Source organism: Scardinius erythrophthalmus (genome assembly GCF_964197995.2).
Source record: "Scardinius erythrophthalmus genome assembly, chromosome: 5".
Taxonomy (NCBI): domain Eukaryota; kingdom Metazoa; phylum Chordata; class Actinopteri; order Cypriniformes; family Leuciscidae; genus Scardinius; species Scardinius erythrophthalmus.
This window is the reverse complement of record NC_138225.1, coordinates 37,081,406-37,103,008: the sequence shown is the minus strand read 5'-3', so window position 1 is coordinate 37,103,008 and position 21,603 is coordinate 37,081,406. Positions and strand designations below refer to the sequence as shown.

The 21,603-nt window shown below is 35.9% G+C and overlaps 2 protein-coding genes across 2 annotated transcripts; both read right to left on the bottom strand.

Moving 5' to 3' along the window:
• Positions 1–707: 707 nt before the first annotated feature.
• krt1-c5 (keratin, type 1, gene c5) lies at positions 708–12,329 on the bottom strand (the record flags this gene model as incomplete). The annotated part of the gene is made up of 9 exons (XM_081365084.1): positions 708–765; positions 1,101–1,212; positions 1,931–1,956; positions 2,090–2,307; positions 9,587–9,712; positions 9,835–9,999; positions 11,470–11,626; positions 11,741–11,823; positions 11,934–12,329. The coding sequence occupies 9 exons, from the start codon at positions 12,327–12,329 to the stop codon at positions 723–725; spliced, it is 1,326 nt and encodes a 441-aa protein (XP_081221210.1). The 3' UTR covers positions 708–722.
• Positions 12,330–16,414: 4,085 nt separating this feature from the next.
• On the bottom strand, positions 16,415–18,121 carry lhx6b (LIM homeobox 6b; the record flags this gene model as incomplete). The annotated part of the gene is made up of 6 exons (XM_081364780.1): positions 16,415–16,561; positions 16,634–16,729; positions 16,901–16,983; positions 17,098–17,312; positions 17,774–17,895; positions 18,020–18,121. The coding sequence occupies 6 exons, from the start codon at positions 18,119–18,121 to the stop codon at positions 16,415–16,417; spliced, it is 765 nt and encodes a 254-aa protein (XP_081220906.1).
• Positions 18,122–21,603: the final 3,482 nt, after the last annotated feature.

The following is a 21,603-nucleotide window of genomic DNA, read 5'->3' as shown; positions in this document are numbered from 1 at the left end:
CATCCATAAATAATAAAAAAGACAGAAATTTCAAAATGTTGTGAATTGTTTGAGGGGGGAATAAACTTTTGAATCTGCCCCATATTGAAAATGAATAATTGAGTGGGGGGTTTTGTGCTCTTGTTCTAACATGAGTGTTACATTTCCATAATATGACCTAAATATATACATCAAAAATGATAATTCATTGAGTTAATGTTCTGGTCAGCACTAAAAATGAATAAGAAATTCTGACTTGCACCCTTTAAGCCTGTCAATAGAATTATTCAACACATTCACATCTATGCGCAATCTTTGCACTGTAGCATGAAAGCCAGGCTGTTTATGACTTTAATACATTTGTTACAAGTTTGTACAAAGTGCTCAAATTGTTATATTTCTGCGATGTCTAAAGAATATCATAGCAAAACAAAGCTCTTGTTTACCAGGACTGATGGGGTGTGAGTATCTTAGGTATTTCGCCCAGAAACCCTCACAAAAGCAAGACATTTGACACTACAGAGGTTTGGTGTCAGGGCTTTTACAGTCATCGTTCTCAAAGTGAGGCTGTCTTGATTTCGTCGTTCGGCTTGGTTTCTCACACTGTGACCAGACAGGTTCAAATCCCCATCCACAGATACATTTCATTTTTCTACCACTGCCTCTAAAACTAGTACTTGATTCAGGATATCAGCTAGTATCGCATGTATTTAGTTTCACTGTGTGACTTTCGGTCTATACTTTTAAATGACCCGCTCTATTGCGACTCGCCTTACAGAATCAGACCTAAAGAAAGTGAAGAACAAATAATATCAGTGCACAAGCTTCACATTGAATAGAAATGCAAGAGAATAAAAAGTCATTCAGACAATTAAGAGAGAGTATGAAGATGTAAAGCCTTGTTATAGCTTTTATGTGGCAATTTCTACCATGAAGAAAAAGAGGTGGTAGAAAAAAATCAAGACAGCTGACACATCACTAGTTTGTAATAACTGAAATGTTTATTCACTTTTTTTTTGGTGAAATGATGAACAGATCACTGATAATAGTATTTTGATGTTTTGTACTTTGTCTACACTTATCACAAGGATATGGATGCCACTTTTGAGCCTCAGACTCACTTTTTTCGTTCTTCAATCTGTTCAACTTCACTGGATTCATCCACCACCTTTCCATTTACCATGGTCTGGGTCACCACCTTGACAATCTTCCTGGTTCTCACTTCAGGCTCTTCTACAAAAGGCAGAAAAAAGAAAAGAAAAAAAAATGCTTAAACTAAGAGGCATGATAATTTATGCAAATTCAGTGTTTTAAATCTAAACTATTGAACTCAAGTGGTCTTATTACTTCCCTTAAATTATTGTGCACTCTAAAAGAGTTGTGTTGTCAAAAAAACAACAACATTTTGAACATTTTCACTGATTAGCAGGATGTGTCACATTATATGGGGCAAGTTGTCACAACGTAAACCAGCCATAAAACAGCCTTTCAGCAAAATTCATGATAAAATTCTCAAATCTGCAAATATCTTAAATGTAATGCACAATATTAAACCAAATGTTATACATCAAGTTATAAATCAAACTTTTGTTTTAGCCAAGAACAGTTTTACGTAAAAAATGTATATTTACTAAAACATAAACACAAGGAACAACTTGACTCAACTTGACATTTTAGGTTAAAGTCTTCGTTCATTATAGTCCTATAGTTGACACTTTGCTGAATGTACAACAGTGTTGTTTCATTGTGTCTGCTTATTTTAAAAGCTATGAAAAAATTATGATATAATTTTAATTTTAGATTGTAGGGAGTTTTGTGGATTTTACAAAACCACTACTCGAGAAAATAAGCATCAACAGTATATTTGCAAGTATTAAAAAATAAACTGAATATATCTTGAGTTTTAGTCTTTATAGAGTTTTATAGTCTAGAACTTTCCATTCAGACTTACTTTTAGGGGTGGCCATCTCTTTCATCCTGAAAAACAAAAAGGAAACACATCTGATTTTATATTTATATGTCAGAGACACTCCAGTCCGCATCATCTGTTATGTACTGAACTGTAATGTGTCAATTGAGTTCTTTTCAAAAGAGCTCTCTCAGTTCTTACACTTCCTCTCCATCCAGCAGCCTTCGGTAAGTGGCAATCTCCAGCTCCAGGTTCTGTTTGATACGCAGTAACTGCTCGTAATCAGTTTTGATTCTTTGCATGTCCAGGCGCAGCTGTGAGAGCTCGTCCTCCAGCTGTGTAAGTGTGCCCTGAAGACGCTCGATCTCAATCGCGTACTTCTGATTCGTCTCTCCGAGGTTCCCCTCAAGAACACCAACCTGAGGTGGGCCGTAACATCTCCGTAAAGTCTCTTATGCTCACCAAAGCTTAAAGGGATACTCCACTTTTTACAACTCCCCCAGAGTTAAACAGTTGAGTTTTACCGTTTTCGAATCCATTCAGCCGAGTTTCTGATATTTAGAAGAATATCAGTAACCAGACAGTTTCTGGTCTCATTGACTTCCATAGTATATTTTTTTCCTACTATGGAAGTCAATGAGACCAGAAACTGTCTGGTTACTGATATTCTTCTAAATATCAGAAACTCGGCTGAATGGATTCGAAAACGGTAAAACTCAACTGTTTAACTCTGGGGGAGTTGTAAAATGAGCCTATTTCCCAAAAAAAGTGGAGTATCCCTTTCATTTATTCGATCAAATATACAGTAAAAACAGTAATATGGTGAAATATGATTCAATTTACTTTAATATTTGAATTTTCAGCATCATTACTCCAGTCTTCAGCGTCACATGATCCTTCAGAAATTATTTTAATATGCTGATTTGCTGCTAAAAAAAAAAAAACATTTATAATGTTACAAAAGATTTCTATTTCAAATGCTGTTATTTGGAATGTTGTCTTCATCAAAGAATCCTTAGAACATTGATAATAAGAAGAACTGTTATTAATAACTGAGCACCAAATCAGCATATTAGAATGATTTCTGAAGGATCATGTGGACTGGGGTAATGATTCTGATAATTCAACATAAATCACATTTTAAATTATATTGAAATGTATTAAATTTAATCAAATAAATCCAGCCATGAGCATAATTACATTTCAAAAACATTCAACAAATTGTATTCACTTCTGACCAGTTGTGCACATGTTTTAGGTCAAAACCATTATTAGAGGTGATCACCATCAAGAAATAAACTGCCCATCTGCCTGATCTAAAACCAGCATGTGTGAAGGACTATTGAACAACCCGCTGAAAGGTCTTTATCACCTGTCCAGACCATGAGATGCAATGTGTTTTTAGACTGTCATCACATGTATTACAGAGTGATTTATTATACAGGAGTAAACATTGTTTGCATGAGGACGAACAGCAGATGTGAGGGGACTGTGGTTTCCTGTGCTGAAGAGCTAACCTTGACACATTCTCTGGATATTTGTTGACGAACTATGAACTAAATTATTGCAGATCTAGTTAAAAAATGAAAGCCAAAAAAGGTAAAAAGAAAAACACTGCAAGAATATGATGCCTCAATCAGCTCACTGACGTATCCATTGCCCTTTAACCGCAGGATAGTGGATTTGAAGATTAGATTTGCAAATGAGTAATATAACATAAGTAATTGGTCGAAAGAAGGTTGCTAAGATCTCTTGAGTTCAAGCAGTTCAATCTTGGACATTTGTACATGGGTGTACAGTAGGGTGCATCAAAAAACACAATTCTTGAATTTTGATATGGCTGGGCATAGGCGCCGATACCGTGGGTGCTCCGGGGCTCGAGCACCCACGGAAAATACCGAGCACCCACGTGTGCCAGACTGCCATTAAACATTGCAGTTGGTGCTGTGAAGTGTTTCTCGGATGAAAACGCCTATTTAGTGACCCCGCTCTGTACGCAGAGACACGTTGCTCCCAGTCAGTATATCCTCTTGAAGAATTAACCGCAATGGTGAGTCAACAAAAATTTTGCTCAAACGGGTGCGGGTCGGACACGGGTCTAAACACGGGTTTAAAAAATCACGTACAAACGTAAACATATATGCACATTTTTAGGAACACATCTGCCTGTATTTCAAGTAAATAAAATAATTTAAAATCCACATCAGTTTATTTGTGCCCACGCCCTCTCAGGAGTCTCTATACTTTCACTTTTAAAAAGTCATCATAACCGCGCGCGCGATCTGCTTACAGTCATCGAGATGGATGCTGTCTGAGGAGTTGAAGAAGAGAATAGCTAGTGGAGATAGTAAAGTTGTCGACAAAACTGAAGAAAACAATGTTGGGAAAGGCTTTGCTGCATGCATTTTCGTGTTGGATAGCCACAAATGTGGAACTTCATCGCTGAGGAAGCACGCAGATAACTGTTACTGTAGTAACAAACCAAGCAGTTCTATCGAACAGTATTTGTCAAATTTAACACTGTTACATTTTGTAAATTTCACACGAAGCTGATCGCGGTTACGTGTCAGTTAACCTCCAATCCTGTCTGTATTTGTGAGAAGTGGCGCTGTCCTTGAAAGATTACTTTACGGCTGTATTATCAAGTAGGCTAAATAGGTGTGTGTGTGTTCGTGTCGGCCGCTGTCCATTTCCTGAGGTTCTGAAATGCAAAAATTTTTTGACTACTTTTTTTTTTTTTTTTTTTTTAAAGGGCTTGCGCCCATGAGCACCCACGGAGGAAAACATAAATCGGCGCCTATGTGGCTGGGTGCTAAAAATGTTCCAATATATGTAGAAACAACACATGCAAAATATTTTTCCAGTACATGATGATTTAGGGGTGCCACCGCACATCTGGTTTTGTTGGATAAAGTGCTTAACAGTGCTCAATGGTCACAATGGAGATCTGAGGTAAACAATACTACAGCTCAAGAAAACTGAGATTATCTTTCTGTTTGAGGTGATCTTTCTGTGTTGGGTATGTATTATTACATAATTACTATCATATCTGTAATTTTGTCTTTGTATACTTATTATTCATAAGTCATTTAAGTCATATTTATAGGTATTTGGTGCTCATTACATCTAGCTAACGTTAGCTAGCAACAGTTTGCTAACCACAGTTAGCTATCTATGTTAGCTAAGCTATTAAGCTTAACATCAACAGTATTCTAGAGTGGACAATGTCATATTCAGAGTATACAGTGGGGAGTAGGGGTGGAGCCGAACCCGAATACGGTATTCGGAAAGCACAAATAATGTGTTTTTTACGAATACTTATTTCGAACAAATACTTTTAAAAATATTTGTATTCGGGAACAAGAAAAACTTTATATCAAAAAGCTGCGTTTCCTCATGAGACATGGCGACCGGCGGTGCTGCTGATGTGGTGGCTGAAATATTTTGGATTAGGCTAATGTCACGTTGTCATAAGGGGTAGTGTTCACATAGCGCGTTTTTTGCGCGTGCAGATTTCAAATGTAGGCGCGCGGCAAGCGCCCATAATAGAAGCGAGCGGCGCGCTGCATAGCAACGACAGACGCCACAGGAGGGCAAGCGCGCTTGTGGAAAGGAGAAAACGGTGCGCTCTTCATGATGACGAGGAAGTATCAGCAAAGAATTAATTGATTTCTAGCCCTTGCATTAGCTTTAGATATATTTATGGAGATGAGAAATGAAATAAAAAGCCGTCATTATGTCATTAATATCAGTCCGTCAGAAAAGCAGTTCTAGGCTTATTCTTGGCTGGATAACTCTTAGCAGGTTTAAAAAGCTCTTTTAAAATTAAATATGAATGCAGTTTTGGATTAAATAAAAGTACAGTCAAGTCAAATAAAACACGTTTTATCTCCTGTTTGGTAACACTACAATAAGATACCATTAATTAACGTTACTTAATGCGTTATCTAACATCAACACATTGAGTGAACAATATTTTTACAACATTAATTAATGTTTGTGAATGTTATTTAATACAAATACTTGATTGGTCATGTTTGTTTACTTCATTTATTGTGCATTAAATAATGTTAACATAAATAATGTTAACTTTTGATTTAAAAAATGTCATAAAAAAAACATCATTTTATCTAATGTTATCTAACAAATGGAATATTATTGTAAAGTGTTTTTAATACTACAGTTTCCATCTTTGTAACCGTGATATACACTTTAATATATGTAAATTTAATCTAAATTAAGCTTTGGTACCGAAATTGTTACCGAGAACCGTGGATTTTCACAGGTATTGGTACCGAATACTGAAATGTTGGTACCGTGACAACACTAGTAGCTCTGTTAGCTCTGTAATTTAGACAATAGGCTGTTGACAGAGTAACGTTAACGTAGGTAATGCTGTTATGTTATTTTCTATTCAATGACGTTCCTTGTTACATGTTCATTGCTGGATTTATGGAAAAACATCAACCAATATTGCATATCCATAATTATTATAATGGATATAATTAAAGAATACTTACACTATAACGTAAATTAGAAGTGTAACGCAAAAAAACTGGATTTTTACACCTATTTTGAATTTTACTCGAATACAAATACAAATACAAATACTTTCCCCCTCTCTACAAATACAAATACAGATACAAATACCGGCTGCTTTGCACACCCCTAGTGGGGAGAACACGTATTTGATATACACTGGCGATTTTGCAGGTTTTCCCACTTACAAAGCATGTAGAGGTCTGTAATTTTTATCATAGGTACACTTCAACTGTGAGAGACGGAATCTAAAACAAAAATTCAGAACCTGTATAAAAGACACCCATCCGCACACTCAATCAAACAGACTCCAACCTCTCCACAATGGCCAAGACCAGAGAGCTGTGTAAGGACATCAGGGATAAAATTGTAGACCTGCACAAGGCTGGGATGCTAGGCTGGGCGCAATTATTAGAAAATGGAATAAGTTCTAGGTGACGGTCAATCTCCCTCGGTCTGGGGCACCATGCAAGATCTCACCCCGTGGGGCATCAATGATCATGAGGAAGGTGAGGGATCAGCCCAGAACTACACGGCAGGACCTGGTCAATGACCTGAAGAGAGCTGGGACCACAGTCTCAAAGAAAACCATTAGTAACACACTACGCCGTCATGGATTAAAATCCTGCAGCGCACACAAGGTCCCCCTGCTCAAGCCAGCGCATGTCCAGGCCCATCTGAAGTTTGCCAATGACCATCTGGATGATCCAGAGGAGGAATGGGAGAAGGTCATGTGGTCTGATGAGACAGAAATAGAGCTTTTTGGTCTAAACTCCACTCGCCGTGTTTGGAGGAAGAAGAAGGATGAGTACAACCCCAAGAAAACCATCCCAGCCGTGAAGCATGGAGGTGGAAACATCATTCTTTGGGGATGCTTTTCTGCAAAGGGGACAGGACAACTGCACCGTATTGAGGGGAGGATGGATGGGGCCATGTATCGCAAGATCTTGACCAACTACCTCCTTCCCTCAGTAAGAGCATTGAAGATGGGCCGAAACACACAGCCAGGGCAACTAAGGAGTGGCTCCGTAGGAAGCATCTCAAGGACCTGGAGTGGCCTAGCCAGTCTCCAGACCTGAACCCAATACAAAATGTTTGGAGGGAGCTGAAAGTCTGTATTTCCCAGCGACAGCCCCGAAACCTGCAGGATCTGGAGAAGGTCTTTATGGAGTAGTGGGACAAAATTCCTGCAGTGTGTGCAAACCTGGTCAAGAACTACAGGAAACGTATGATCTCTGTAATTGCAAACAAAGGTTTCTGTACCAAAGTTCTGCTTTTCTGATGTATCAAATACTTATGTCATGCAATAAAATGCAAATTAATTACTTAAAAATCATACAATGTGATTTTCAGGATTTCTGTTTTAGATTCCGTCACTCACAGTTGAAGAGTACCTATGATAAAAAATTACAGACTTCTACATGCTTTGTAAGTGGGAAAACCTGATAAATCTGAAGTGTATCAAATACTTGTTCTCCCCACTGTAGATGTCTCATGTGTATTGAGAGTAGCATTGTAATTGTTACAGTAAATTAACAGGGTAAGGCCACGTGAACATGTCCCATTGACCTCCATTCATTTTGTCTATAGGACAAATGAATGGAGAATCTTGAAAGTTGAATTCTGAGAAATGCCCAAGTTGCCCAAAGGGTTCAAACAAACAACTTTTACTTTGATAACCCTATAGAACATGTTACTGTATAAAAGTTCACTGTACTCAACATTTCCAGGTCAACCTTTTGGCAATTAGACTAAAAATTGCACATTTTTGAAATTTCGCCAAAGTTCATGTGTTAGGTGGCACCCCTAAATCTCAATGGAATTCCTCAAAACTTTGCAAAAGTCATTTTTATGTTAATTGGAACAAAATGCAATGCCAGCCAAATTGATATTTTTAAATTAAAATTTCCCATTCAAATTTGATGCACCCTAGTGTACAGTATCTTCCCAAATACAAGCTACTGAATGACCTCACTTGTGTTCTAAAGAAGACATTCAGAGCTTTTCAGGGAGATGTTAGGGTTGAGGCTTTGGGAAATTCATTTCATCTTGGAAGAAAATGGCACCCATTTTTTATGGATGGAAGACAAGTAGTAGCACTGAGCAATTTGTCTAGAAACTTTGTTGTTATCTTGTATATAAAGTGCTCAAAAATACTTCAGAACATTTTAGAGACAAGTGACTGTTTTTGCCTCTTCCCAAAGATCTGCTTGCAACAAAATAACATATTTATCAACTATAAAAACTTCCCCTCTCTCCTTCAAAAAGTGACATTGTTTCCTATAAGGGGTTTTAAAATCTAGGGTGTAGGGACCCCCAGTGGGGGTCCCTACACCCTACAAAAAAAAAAAAAAAAAATTTTTTACAGAAATATTTTTATATCACTCAAAACTAAAATATTAACTTAGTGAAATGTTAATCTCAAATACATATAGTCTGCAATATTTTCCAGATAATAATTTAACAATTTGGTTTAGCATGATGACAATATAAAAGTCAATAATTTACTTAATTAAACTTTATATATATATATATATATATATATATATATATATATATATATATATATATATATATATATCATATACATCTATTTCTATCTAAAAATGCTAAATATAAATGCGCATATATAGATAGATAGATAGATAGATAGATAGATAGATAGATAGATAGATAGATAGATAGATAGATAGATAGATAGATAGATTTTTTTATGAAAATAATATATGTGTATATTTACAATTTTAAAAAAAAATTATATATATATATATTTATCAAATTTATCATTTATATTTAGCATTTTTTATATATTTATATTTAATGAAAGACATCTTTGCAGCATGTTCATGACCAGTCAAACAACTGGAAAAGTCAAGAAAAAATGGGAGACAAAAAAGGGAGACACTTTTTTCCTAGAAATTATGGGGATACAACTATTCACAATGTCCCAGTGTTCTGAAGTCATGGCATGTGATATTAACAGATATCTTTTACTTCTTGATTTATTTCAATAGGATTTAAAAGTCATGCAAAAATCTAGTGGACATACAAACCGTAGCAGATTAATCTGCAACTTATGCAAAAGCGTAAGCATAGTCACACATTAGCCCTTTGACCAGGTGTAACGCAGCAGTGAGGATAAACGCTCATTCACATCACCTGTTTGCGCAGACTGTCCAGTTCCACCTCTAGCGCCTGCAGGAAGCGTCGTCTTTCACTGAGCTCACTCTGAGCACATCTCAGAGCCTCGTTGCTCTCCTTCACCTCCGACTGCACATTCTCCAGCTGTCACATATAAACCCACCACACGTGCTTCTTGTATTACAGAACACACCTGTGTTTGCAGTCAAATCATCAGTCTATAAATAAATGTTTGGGGTGTGTTGGCTGTGGGATTGTACTCTGACCTTCTTCAGATACCACATCTCAGCGTCCTCTTTATTCTTCCGTGCGATGCTCTCGTACTGCACCCGTAGCTCCGACATGATGGCTCCCAGGTCTGGGCCCTGGGCTGCGTCCACCTCCACGTTCACTTGCTCGTTGGCTAGACGGGTCTTCAGTGCGCTCTTCTCCTTCAAGGAGACAGACAAATCATTTTCAATCTCACCAGACAGTTAAGCACTTAAAATGATTCAATTGCACTACACTCTTAACCCTCTTAATGCTTTCCGGGTCCGATTTGACCCAGAAAAGGTAAAGATAATCTTAATATTTTAAGAACTGTTCACTGAAAGCTTCTTTGGGGAACCAAATTTTAATGTGAAAATGTTTTATTTGACAAGAGTATTTGTGCCATTTTTCTTTAAAAATAAATGCCAGTTGATTTGATATATTTTTATATAATGCAATAATCTCCATAAGTATGTGGCTTAAGTGTCCTAATTTTGTAGGCTACAATTGCCTATTTGCAGTCTTGTCAACGTTTTGCTCTGCAGATGATCATTGTAAAGTCATTAATGTGTTTAGGACAGTGTTATTATGGTTAATTAAATCCATAAAAAAACATCAGCTAAAGATAAATCAGAAAATACAAAAATAAAAACTATAATAGTAAGATACTAAAATAACACTGGTTTATGGTTAAATGCTACATTTCAGTGACGCCACACCTGTCTGTCCAAACACTTCTTCCCCTACTCTATGTTTGTGGACATGGGTGTGTGTGTGTTTATGTGTGTGTTTTACACACTAATTATTCTATATATTTATCTAAAGAAAACAGCTTGATAAGGGTGTTGCTATATGTGACCCTGGATCACAAAACCAGTCATAAGTCGCAAGGGTATATTTGTGGCAATAGCCAACATGTATGGGTCAAAATTATAGATTTTTCTTTTATGCCAAAAATCATTAGAATATTAAGTAAAGATCATGTTCCTTGAAGATATTTAGTAAATTTCCTACCGTAAATATACAAAACATTCATTTTTGTGAGTGAATGCAGCACAGTCGCGAACATAATTGGACAAATTTAAAGGCGATTTTCTCAATATTTTTTTTTTTTTGCACCCTCAGATTCCAGATGTTCAAATAGTTGTATCTCGGCCAAATATTGTCCTATCCTAACAAACCATACATCAATGGAAAGCTTATTTATTCAATTTCCAGTTGATGTATGAATCTCAATTTCAAAAAAGTGACGCATGTGACTGGTTTTGTGGTCCAGGGTCACATATGTGCTGTATCTACTGTGAAGGCAACATGATCTTGCTCAAAACATCTGTGTAATAGGATATTCTAACTAACATTGTCGTCACAGTATGTTTATATGCCTATTAGATTTTTATATTGTAGAGAAGTGGTTAGGTTCATAGTTGGGCAATAAATATATATGTGTATAAATATAATATAAAGGATTCCTGAGGACTTTTATAAGTTTCTAAATCTATGTAAATTCTTTTCAGGTGCTGTGCTGTCAATTTATATTGTACGTTATTTGCAGCATATAAACATACAAGCATGTATGTGCAAACTTTATATGCACTGACAAATATTAATAAGAGCATGTCCCCCCCCCCCCCCATGTCAGTTATGTGTTTAACCTCATCATGATTCTTCTTCAGGAAATAGAGCTCCTCTTTCAGACTGTCCAGGTCTCCTCGGAGGGTTGCAATGATCTGATCATGATCAGATTTGGCTCGTCTCAGAGCATGGCAGTCTCTCTCAACCGACTGGCAAAGGGAAGCTTCAGCTTCCCATCTGTTTATAAAGAAATAATATAATATACCAATTAAACCTAGAAAATGGTAGAATACATTTCATAATGGATCTTTCTCAAGGATTATAAGGAGGAACAAAAAGAGCAAAACTCACTTGACCCTAAAGTCATCTGCTGCAAGCTTGGCATTGTCAATCTCCAGCATTATACGAGCATTCTCCAATGTCTTTTTCCTCACCTAGAAAGCAGAAGTTTGACTGTAACTGCCTGTAAAGACACAACTGAACATTCCTGCTACATTATTGTCTTAACAATAAACAGAAGTTTAATTCCACTAGATAACCGAACCTCTTGTCCGATCGCATGTGCTTGAGCCATCAATCCCTCAATGTCGTGACCCTTGGGTGATCGCTCAGTCATCAACTGTTTAATCTTCAGCTCCAGGTCAGCGTTAGACTTCTCCAGAGTGCGCACCTTTTCCAGATAGCTGGCAAGTCGGTCGTTTAGACCTTGCATGGTCTCCTTGTCACTGGCACCAACTCCCAGACCATTCAGTGAGAGGTTGCTGAGGATGTTTAGGCCATTTCCCAGAGAGGTGGAACGAGACAGGGACAGACTGCTGGCTGAGGAGAGGGACACTGGGACTTTAGAGCGTCCCCGAACCCCAAAATCACGCATAGACATGCTGGAGAAAGACGGCTGCCGTCCAAGAGAGTGACTGTGCATGGAGAAGCTGGAGGTCATTGTGCTCGCAGAACCAGAGAGGGGGTTTCTGTATGTGATCTGTTGGTAAAGAAATATAATTTTTTTGTTAAACTCTGAATGCAGCTTGTCGTTCATAACTAGAAAACTCAGAATACCAATAACTCTCCATTTTTACCTTTTCACTCTTCATTTGCATGTGCTTAGACAGATTTGTAATATTTAAGGAGTTATTTAATGGTTTAAATGAAATGCTGCAGAGAAGAATTTACCAAAAAAATTGTTGGAGATTTGGGAGAAAATTTAGCATTTTAATGACAAAATCCCTGTCTTCACACAAAAAAAAAAAAAGGTAATTTGGTTGCAAACAAAGAAGAACAGAGACTTTGTGAAGATGAAATGTAATACTTACATGTATTGTATCCAAATGTAGTGCAGCGCCTGTGTGTTGGTTTTTGTCCAGAGAAGAACTGTTGGCTTTTATTTGTAGTTGCTCATGTGATATATGTGCTTGGACTCCTCCTGAAGAGCTGTTGACTATGGAAGTCTATTGCCAGCCAATCACATCCCTCCACAGGTAAAGGATATTTCCTGACTGATCACCCCCCCCCCCCCCAAAAAAAAAAAAACACTATGATATTTTCCAGAGGCATCATCCACAGATTACAATGCACATTTTATTTTTAAAAATGTCAGTAACTTATGATGCTTTCATTAAACCTTTGCTTAAAAGACTTAGTAATACGTACACACACACAAAACATCTCTGAAAAAGGTTAATACAATGAAATTCAAAAGAGTCCATTGTTGTTTTGACCCAAAAATATCTTCTTTTATGTTCCACATTAGAAAAGTTTGGAACAACATGATTTGTCTTTTTTGGGTGAACTAACTGACAATTACGGTTTATGATAGAAGTGACTTCATATCCACTGTGGGACAGAGTGTACTGCAATAACCATAACCCATTTTTTTCTGAATCTTGTGTAACCTGATTTACTTTAGAGAAGGGGGAAAAGTCCATTTCTGTACATTGACACTATTCAGCAGATACAATGACCTGTAACCTGAGAACTGCTTCACACAGAGACGGTTCTCCAAAGCCTCACTAACCAGGAAGAAGCTCAAACAATGAAAAGAGTAAGAGAGAGCAGAAAGCCAAAACCTATGAGAAATGTTTCTATTTGGGGAGGAGGTTGACTTAATTACAGGTAACACACACTGTGACTGAAAATCTGAATGAATTCTTGTATTTAGATTCAAGATTTGATTCTTGGTGTTTTTTATCTTTTGTGACGCTAGTTTATATCGTTAACAAAAAAATACCCTCACCATGTTTTTTTGGACATTTACACGGCTACCTACAGTAATACCGCATTCTGTGAAGTATACCTGTGAAGTGTAATAGTGGTGCTGCATAAGATGGTGATGCATGGTACTTTGATGTAAACCATGGTACTAAATGATTGCCACCATGCTCCCTCTTATCTAAATAGACTAAATAGAAGTAAATCAGTAAAGGCAACCCTTCCATCAATAGCATGCACTATTGTAAATAGAGTCAGCACCATCATGTGGGCACAACTGAAATGGCACACTGATGTTGTGCTTACTTTGTGCATGGATAAAACAACCACAACTAAAAATGATTTAACCCTTATAAACATGTTAACATATGGTGTATATACAGAAATTACTATTGCATAATACGTTTATTCAACAAGGATGCATTAAACTGATCAAAAATTATACAAAAACATGTACTTTTGAACTTTCTTCAAACAAATCCTGAAAATGTGTCAAGGTTTCTACACAAATATTAAGAAACACGGTTTTCAGCATTGATTATAATAAGAAATGTGTCTTGAACACCAATTCCGCATATTAGAATGATTTCTGAAGGATCATGTGACACTGAGGACTGAAGCAGCGACTGCTGAAAATTCAGCTTTGCCATCATACATTTTTTAAATGTAGAATATTTTAAAATATTTCACAATATTTCTGTTCTTTTTGAATTTTTGTTCAAACCAATGCAGTCGTCTTCTTTCAAAAATTACCTTAAACTTTTGGACAGTATTGTACACTACAGAAAAAATAAATAAAAATAGTACACTTTAAAAATTTATCAGTATAGTAAATTGTATAGTAGACATTAAAGGTGCACTGCAGGAAAGAAATTACCCATAAATGACTAGGAAGGACAAGCAGTTCGAGATCGGTGTTTGACCATTGAGGCTTATTGTAAAGCTTAAGTGTGTCCAAATCAATACAAGACTATCAGATTCTTTCAAGAAATGGTGACATTAATGGACAAAGCAGTAAATCAATGCATCATGCAGTATTCAGTGCCTGTAACTGCTGGCCTGGTCAACAATGAATTGCTCGCTGAATGAATAGTTTAATGGCCATTACTTGATTGGACATTTTTTAAATTGTGATTGCCCTTAAACACACACAGAAAAAAATGGAGACTTTCAACGTCCACTGGAATTATTACATACCAATGAACATGAGAGTATAAAATACCTTGATGGCTGTATTATATTGGGTCATTAGATGAACTGACAGATAATTGACGATTATTGCTAGAGTGCAAGAAAACAAATGTCTCCAGGGCTGTGGATTTTAAGATGCAGTCAGAAAATTGTTCCAATTTTTTACCAATCAGACAAACAGAGACTAGATATAAAGATGTCAAGCTTGGCATTCTTTTTTTTTTTTCTTTTTTTTTTTTTTGGCAAATGAATACATAAGATGAAAAGAGTACACTTTAACTACATGACAGTTGGAAAATCCTAATCCCAATCAAGTAAAATGTTTCTCGGTTCATTTTATCCATCTCACGTTTTGAGCAACTTTTGGCATTCAAATTAGCACCGGATATACTGACTATTAAGGATGTTAAAAACAGATGTGTTCCGTGTTATTGAAGAGTCACCATTTTACGATTTCTAATCAATCATATGATAGCTTTCAAAATCCTTTGAACTCAATATTCTTTTATAAAGATGACAGTTGTAAATATACACCTGCTACAGCTAATAATTGGAAATCAATAATTACATAACCATCTAAACAGAACCGATGTTTCTTTATGGATTGTTAATAAAAGTAAACTTTTTAAATGTGGAACACTATCGTTTGAGGTCAGCAATATTTTATTTTTTTTTATTTTTTTTAGGGCTGTCAAACGATTAATCGCGATTAATCGCATCCAAAATAAAAGTTTTTACATAATACATGTGTGTGTACGGTGTATAATTATTTAAATACACACACACACATGCATGTATATGTAAGAAATGTTTGCATGTATATACTGTGTATAAATAATTTATATATAAATAACACATTTTCTTAAATATATATATGCATGTGTGTGTATTTAGATATAGAAAATAATTATACTCCGTAAACAGACATAAATTATGTAAACACAAACTTTTATTTTGGATGCGATTAATCGCGATTAATCGTTTGACAGCCCTAATTTTTTTTATTACTATTATTTTTTTATTGTCTCATGTACTCTTATGTTCAAGGTTGCATGTATCTGACCAAAATAAAAACAGTAATACTGTAAAACACACACACACACACACACACACACACACACACATATATATTACAATTTAAAATAAAATGTCAAGTAAAACTGATTACTGTTTATATAATACATTTTATAATGTAACAAATAGGCCTATATTTTAAAATGTAATTTATTCCTGTGATGGCAAAGCTGAATTTTCAGCATCATTACTCCAGTCTTTAGTGTCACATGATCCTTCAGAAATCCGATTTCTGAAACATTTCGTATTATTTTGGCTTAATATTTTTATGGAAACTGTGATACATATTTTCCTGATTGAATAATAATAATAAAAAAAAAACACATTTAAATGTATTTATAGGCTAATAGAAATGTTTTGTAGCATTACAAATTTTACTGTCATTTTGATACATTTAATGCATCCTTGCTTAAACAAGTAATCATTTCTCTTTAGAAATCTTACTGAACCCCAAACTTAACAGTATATCAGCACTTAAATCAAACAATCCCCACATAAATTATTATACATCAAAGATCTCAAGGAGCACATGATATGCTGACATAGAGGACAGTCTCAGTGAGTCTCAGGTCTGCCTGAGGGCAAGAAGTACTGGTTATCTGACAGAAAGGGCACTGCAGAGGTCTGGTATCCGTCCCATGGAGGAACGCTGTCACGAAGTGGGTTCCTCTTCTGTCTGGCTCTACAGTTTTGGAACCAAACCTACAAGAATTCAGTACTAGTGGTTAATTTTTTTTGAGTCACTAGAAACTTGAGCCTATAAATGTCCTGTACCTGTATGACTCTTCTGCTCAGCCCAGTCATCTCTGCCAGCCTCTGCAGAGTCTGTGCATCAGGGTTCTTGTCTTGGATAAAGTGGGTTTGCATAATCTGTATAAAGCAAATACACATGCAAGCCCAATCTGATATATGCACAGATTTATGAGTAGTACACATTCATTTGTGGTTTAGGATGTTAGACTTAAAAAACCATTCAGAAGCACATAGTTAGCTGTTACAGTCCCTTTTACCACAGGTAGAGAAAAAGCATCTGAAGTGTACCTGTAGCTGTTCTGAGGTGAATGACGTACGAGGTCTTTTAGGCAGCTTCGGGGGATACTGTATGACTCCGTACAAATCATTTCCTGTTGTGATACAAATGGCCTCATGGTTAATGTTCTTACTTAATATGGAAGATATTGTTTTAATGTCCTTTTCTGTTGGTGTCATCTATGAAATAAAATGCAAAAAAAAATTACCATTGTCTGACACGGGCTGTAGGTTTAGCATTATGTCGTAGTGAATGCGACAGAGAACCTGGTTCTCCATCAAGCCGAACTCCTCCCCTGTAGAAAGCTGCCTTTTACAGAAGAAGCAAGCGAAGCAGGTGAGATGATATATGCCGTTCCCTGCCCTCCGAACCCAGTCGTTTGCACTGACTTGATGGCCACATCGGACACATGTGCCAAAAGTACTGAAAAGAACATGTATTATTTTCATGCCGTTATACATCGTTCTGTAATCACGACATTTGTCACAGGAATTTATTTTAAGAGTTTTCAGAACTTCAGTTTTCTCAGTTTCTTCAGTAATATAATTCAGGTTGCTGTTTGTAACTTTGGCTTCACTTTCATTAAAAACATAAGAACATTAGTGAAAGCCCTGATATTAAAGCTTTATTATAAGTTCACATATTATATGTATATTATATTATATTATATGCCTAAATTAAGATAAAATGTTTTTTAAACCTTTTACCTTTTATGTAGGCTACTAAAAGTTTTCTGTTTATTATGAAATGATCAAATACAGTACAATTGTATAAGCACTTGCAGTATTGTTGTCAACCAACACACAAGAAATGTAACTAAATTGTGAAAATCCCAAGAAATGGAGGAAAGCTTGGGGTAGCCTATGAAAGATTAAACACTTCACCTGTTATAATCCTTTCTACAGAAAATCTCTTTATTTCTGATAAAGCAGCTGTTATGGTGACCCAAGGAAACTGCGCACACCGAGCACTGCAAACATTTCAGGTGCCACGTTAATCCATTCACCTGCGAGACAAAATAAAAACGCTCAAAAATATTTTTTATTTGTCGTATTAATTTAATATAGTAGTCTTAAGAGCACATTATATGTATTATCATTGATCTTTCTCCGTCATTGTGAGGTTCATACCTTCAGCACTTGTCGGTCCACAATTTCTTTCCCGCAGCGCGCGCATATGAAGGAAGACGATATCGATGAACACATTGATGTCAAAACAGGTCCTTTCTCCATTAAACTCCGACAATGATGGTTCGACTTTGGAAAAATAAATTTATAATACCCAAGTTAAAATATATTTCGTAATAATTAAGTTAAAGTAAATGAAAACATAATTAATTCGATCTATTTACCATTTCTGTGCGCGAGGATAGCCTACTTGAAGCGATGAGGAGACTGGGATTTAAAACCCGTGTCACCAAAAACCACTCACACAAATCCTGAATATGGAAGCTAATGCTACACTTAGGTCCAATTATATCAGAATTATCGATCTTAACCTCTAAGCCCTTCAGAATTGTTAGCATGCGCCATATAATAAGAGAACAGCGAAAGTCCATAATTAGGATGACTTGAAAAGTTCAGGATTGGAGACAGCCAGAGTGTACATTTCATCTGTCAGTCAAAGGCAATAAGGCCATCATCAAAGAACATAGACAGGAAATTCAATACAAACATTTTGTGGCATTTACCAGCCAGCACTTGACATGGTTTAGAAAAAAAAAAAAAAAGCTTAACGTTTAAAAAATAATTTTTATTCCATTTTAATACATTTATATTATTTTATACGGTGTATTTCAAATGTCTGTGAGAGATTTGGTGGTAGACCTCTTTACTGTCAAAATATCTTTAAATAATAGACTTCAAGAATTGTTGAAATGACTTCTTGTTACAGCCAACCTCAGTAACTTTCCAGTAACGTTTCTACTTTATATGAGAGTGGGGATGGTTGCAACACTTTTTGCATTGAGTTTTTTCAGAGATGTTTGTATTGGAAAGACAAAAGTGTTTATACTTGACAAAGTCAAATGTTGCAACTAACCGCATAATAGGGGACGGTCGCAACAATTCACAGGGAATGTTCTTTACAATCATTTTCACATTTATATATTTTACTTGTGCACAGACAGGGTCTTCACTAAGTTAATTTGGCTGTAAAAAGACAAAACTAGTAAAAGAAATAAAACATTTTCAAGTGTACATAAACAAAATATTTTTTTAAATCAAAATCAACACTGAAATGTAATAATACCCCTATCTGTTGAGCATTTCCTCTCTTGGCACACTGAAAACAGAACAGATCAAATGTAGATCAATGGTTAGCCTACTTAAAAAAGGGGAGATACCTGACTATTAACAGGGGTTCTTTATATAACATACAATTATAATCTTGTTATTGTCGCCATTATTTTCTGTTAGTGTCATTATCATGGTCTTTTAGTTTGTTTTCATTCTCATCAAGTGTTCCTTTGTTCAGTTTTCCCGCTTCTCAATGGTGTTCATTGGTTTCAGCTGTGTTCTGTCAATTATACTCATTTGTGTTTGCTTTATAAGTTGATCCCTCATTCATTCTCTGTTTGGTCTACGTTTCATTTAGTGTGTGTTGTCCTTCCTGTCTGTTTATTCTTTGTATTCTCATCATTAAACGTTGTGTTGGAATAATACTTAACATATTTGTCTACCTTCCTGCAACCACCTTTGACGGTTATGCTATGACAAGGGTTTACATCAATGTTGTGATAAGGGACAGTTTCAACAGTGTGTTGCAACATTGAAGGGTATACCATGATGACATTGGCTATGCTAGCTTGACGCTATAGCTTTGACACATGCCTTTTAGAAGCTAAGAAAGCATTGACTATGATGATATGACTTCATAATGCTTCATGCAAACAGTTTACACTGTATAAAAAGATTTGATCATAAAAAAACTTTTTAAACTTGTTTTTTTTTTTTTTTTTTTTTTAATGCTCACATGTGGTTGCTTTCTTCCAGGAAGGAAGAGGGGCTAACCGAGCATGTGTAACATGAATATCATCATTCATCTCTCTAATTTCCGATTGGTGAAATAAGCCATGTTGCAACTGCCCCATGTGTTGCAACCGCCATCCCTATAGTATAGCCTACAATATCTATTTATAAGCAAATTTGTTTTTAATGATGTTTTATAAACAAAGTTCGGAAGGAGCACGTTCAGATAATCAATTCAATCTAATAGTCATCGAACAATTACCATGTCTACCCTATCAGCATGAGAGGAAGCATATATGTGACCCTGGATCACAAAACATGTCGCACGGGTGGCAATAGCCAACAATACATTGTATGGGTCAAAATTATCAATTTTTCTTTTAGGCCAAAAATCATTAGGATATTAAGTAAAGATCATGTTCCATGAAGATATTTTGTAAATTTCCTACCATAAATATATCAAACATGTATTTTTGTGAGTGAATGCAGCATAATCGCCAACATAAATGAACAACTTTAAAGGAGATTTTCTCAATGTTCCGATTTTTTTTGCACCCTCAGATTCCAGATATTCAATAGTTGTATCTTGTCTCAGATATTGTCCTATCATAACAAATCATACATCAATGGAAAGCTTATTTATTCAGCTTTCTGATGATATATAAATATCAATTTAAAAAATTGACCCATGTGACTGGTTTTGTGGTTCATTTGCAAGTGTAAACTCGTGAATAATGTGCAATACTTTGTGAATCACAGTGAATCACTCATTGCCACATCCTTCCCGCATTCAAATTTGGATTTTAACCAAAGGGGACGGGACAGATCCATCCATCCATCCATCCATCCATCCATCCATCCATCCATTTTTATGACGCAATCCTTATGTTTTCCTTCACTGGCATTTAAGTACAAAAATGTTTTTAAGACCATTATATAGTTATTTTAGAAAAGATGTAATCAAACGTCTTACCGCAAAATCAGTAATATTGGAAAGATATTAGAAAGATATACTGCTTATGAGCCATATAAATATGCTAAAGGTGCATCCTAAATGACAAATCATCAATTACACACAGTGCTTCCAGTATACAGCTGAATGCCAGAGAGGTGTTTACATGTACCTTCCTGTTGATCAGTTCAGTCAGTTATTCTACAAACACTTGGGATTGAACATGTTTAGCTATGTGTAGCAATTCTGTAATCATTAAACACTAGAATTCAACAGGAATATCCTGTTGCATAAACTTTAAGTTCAGCTGACAGCATCATCTACAGATCTGATGAAGAACTGCTTTATATATATGTTCAGGAATTCAGTTATGAAGTTAAGTCTCCATGATGAGGCAATCAATTGTTAGATATTAGAGTAGTAGATGATTTGCACATTAACCAATAGCTGAAAGTGCTGAAAAGCTTAAATCACTTCAGCTGGTTGTGAAGATATTCTTTGATCTTCTGTGATTTTGCGGTATAGGGAAGAGCGGGGCATGTTTACAATATAGGGTAATTTATGAGAAACTTACCCTGTAGGGGCTGAAGGGTGTGATTGGGCGGTGGAGCAGACAGAGATTGCAAGTCCCTTTAAACTGTTGTTTAGCAGCTAGAAACCGTTTAGTAGGAAAATTTCTTTCAGAATTGAACAATGTCAGTTCCAAAACTGATAGGCCTAAGTGTGTGAATAAGTTCATTTTCTCCAAGATTGTCAATATAATTTTTATTAGTATTGTAATTGCCTAAATCAT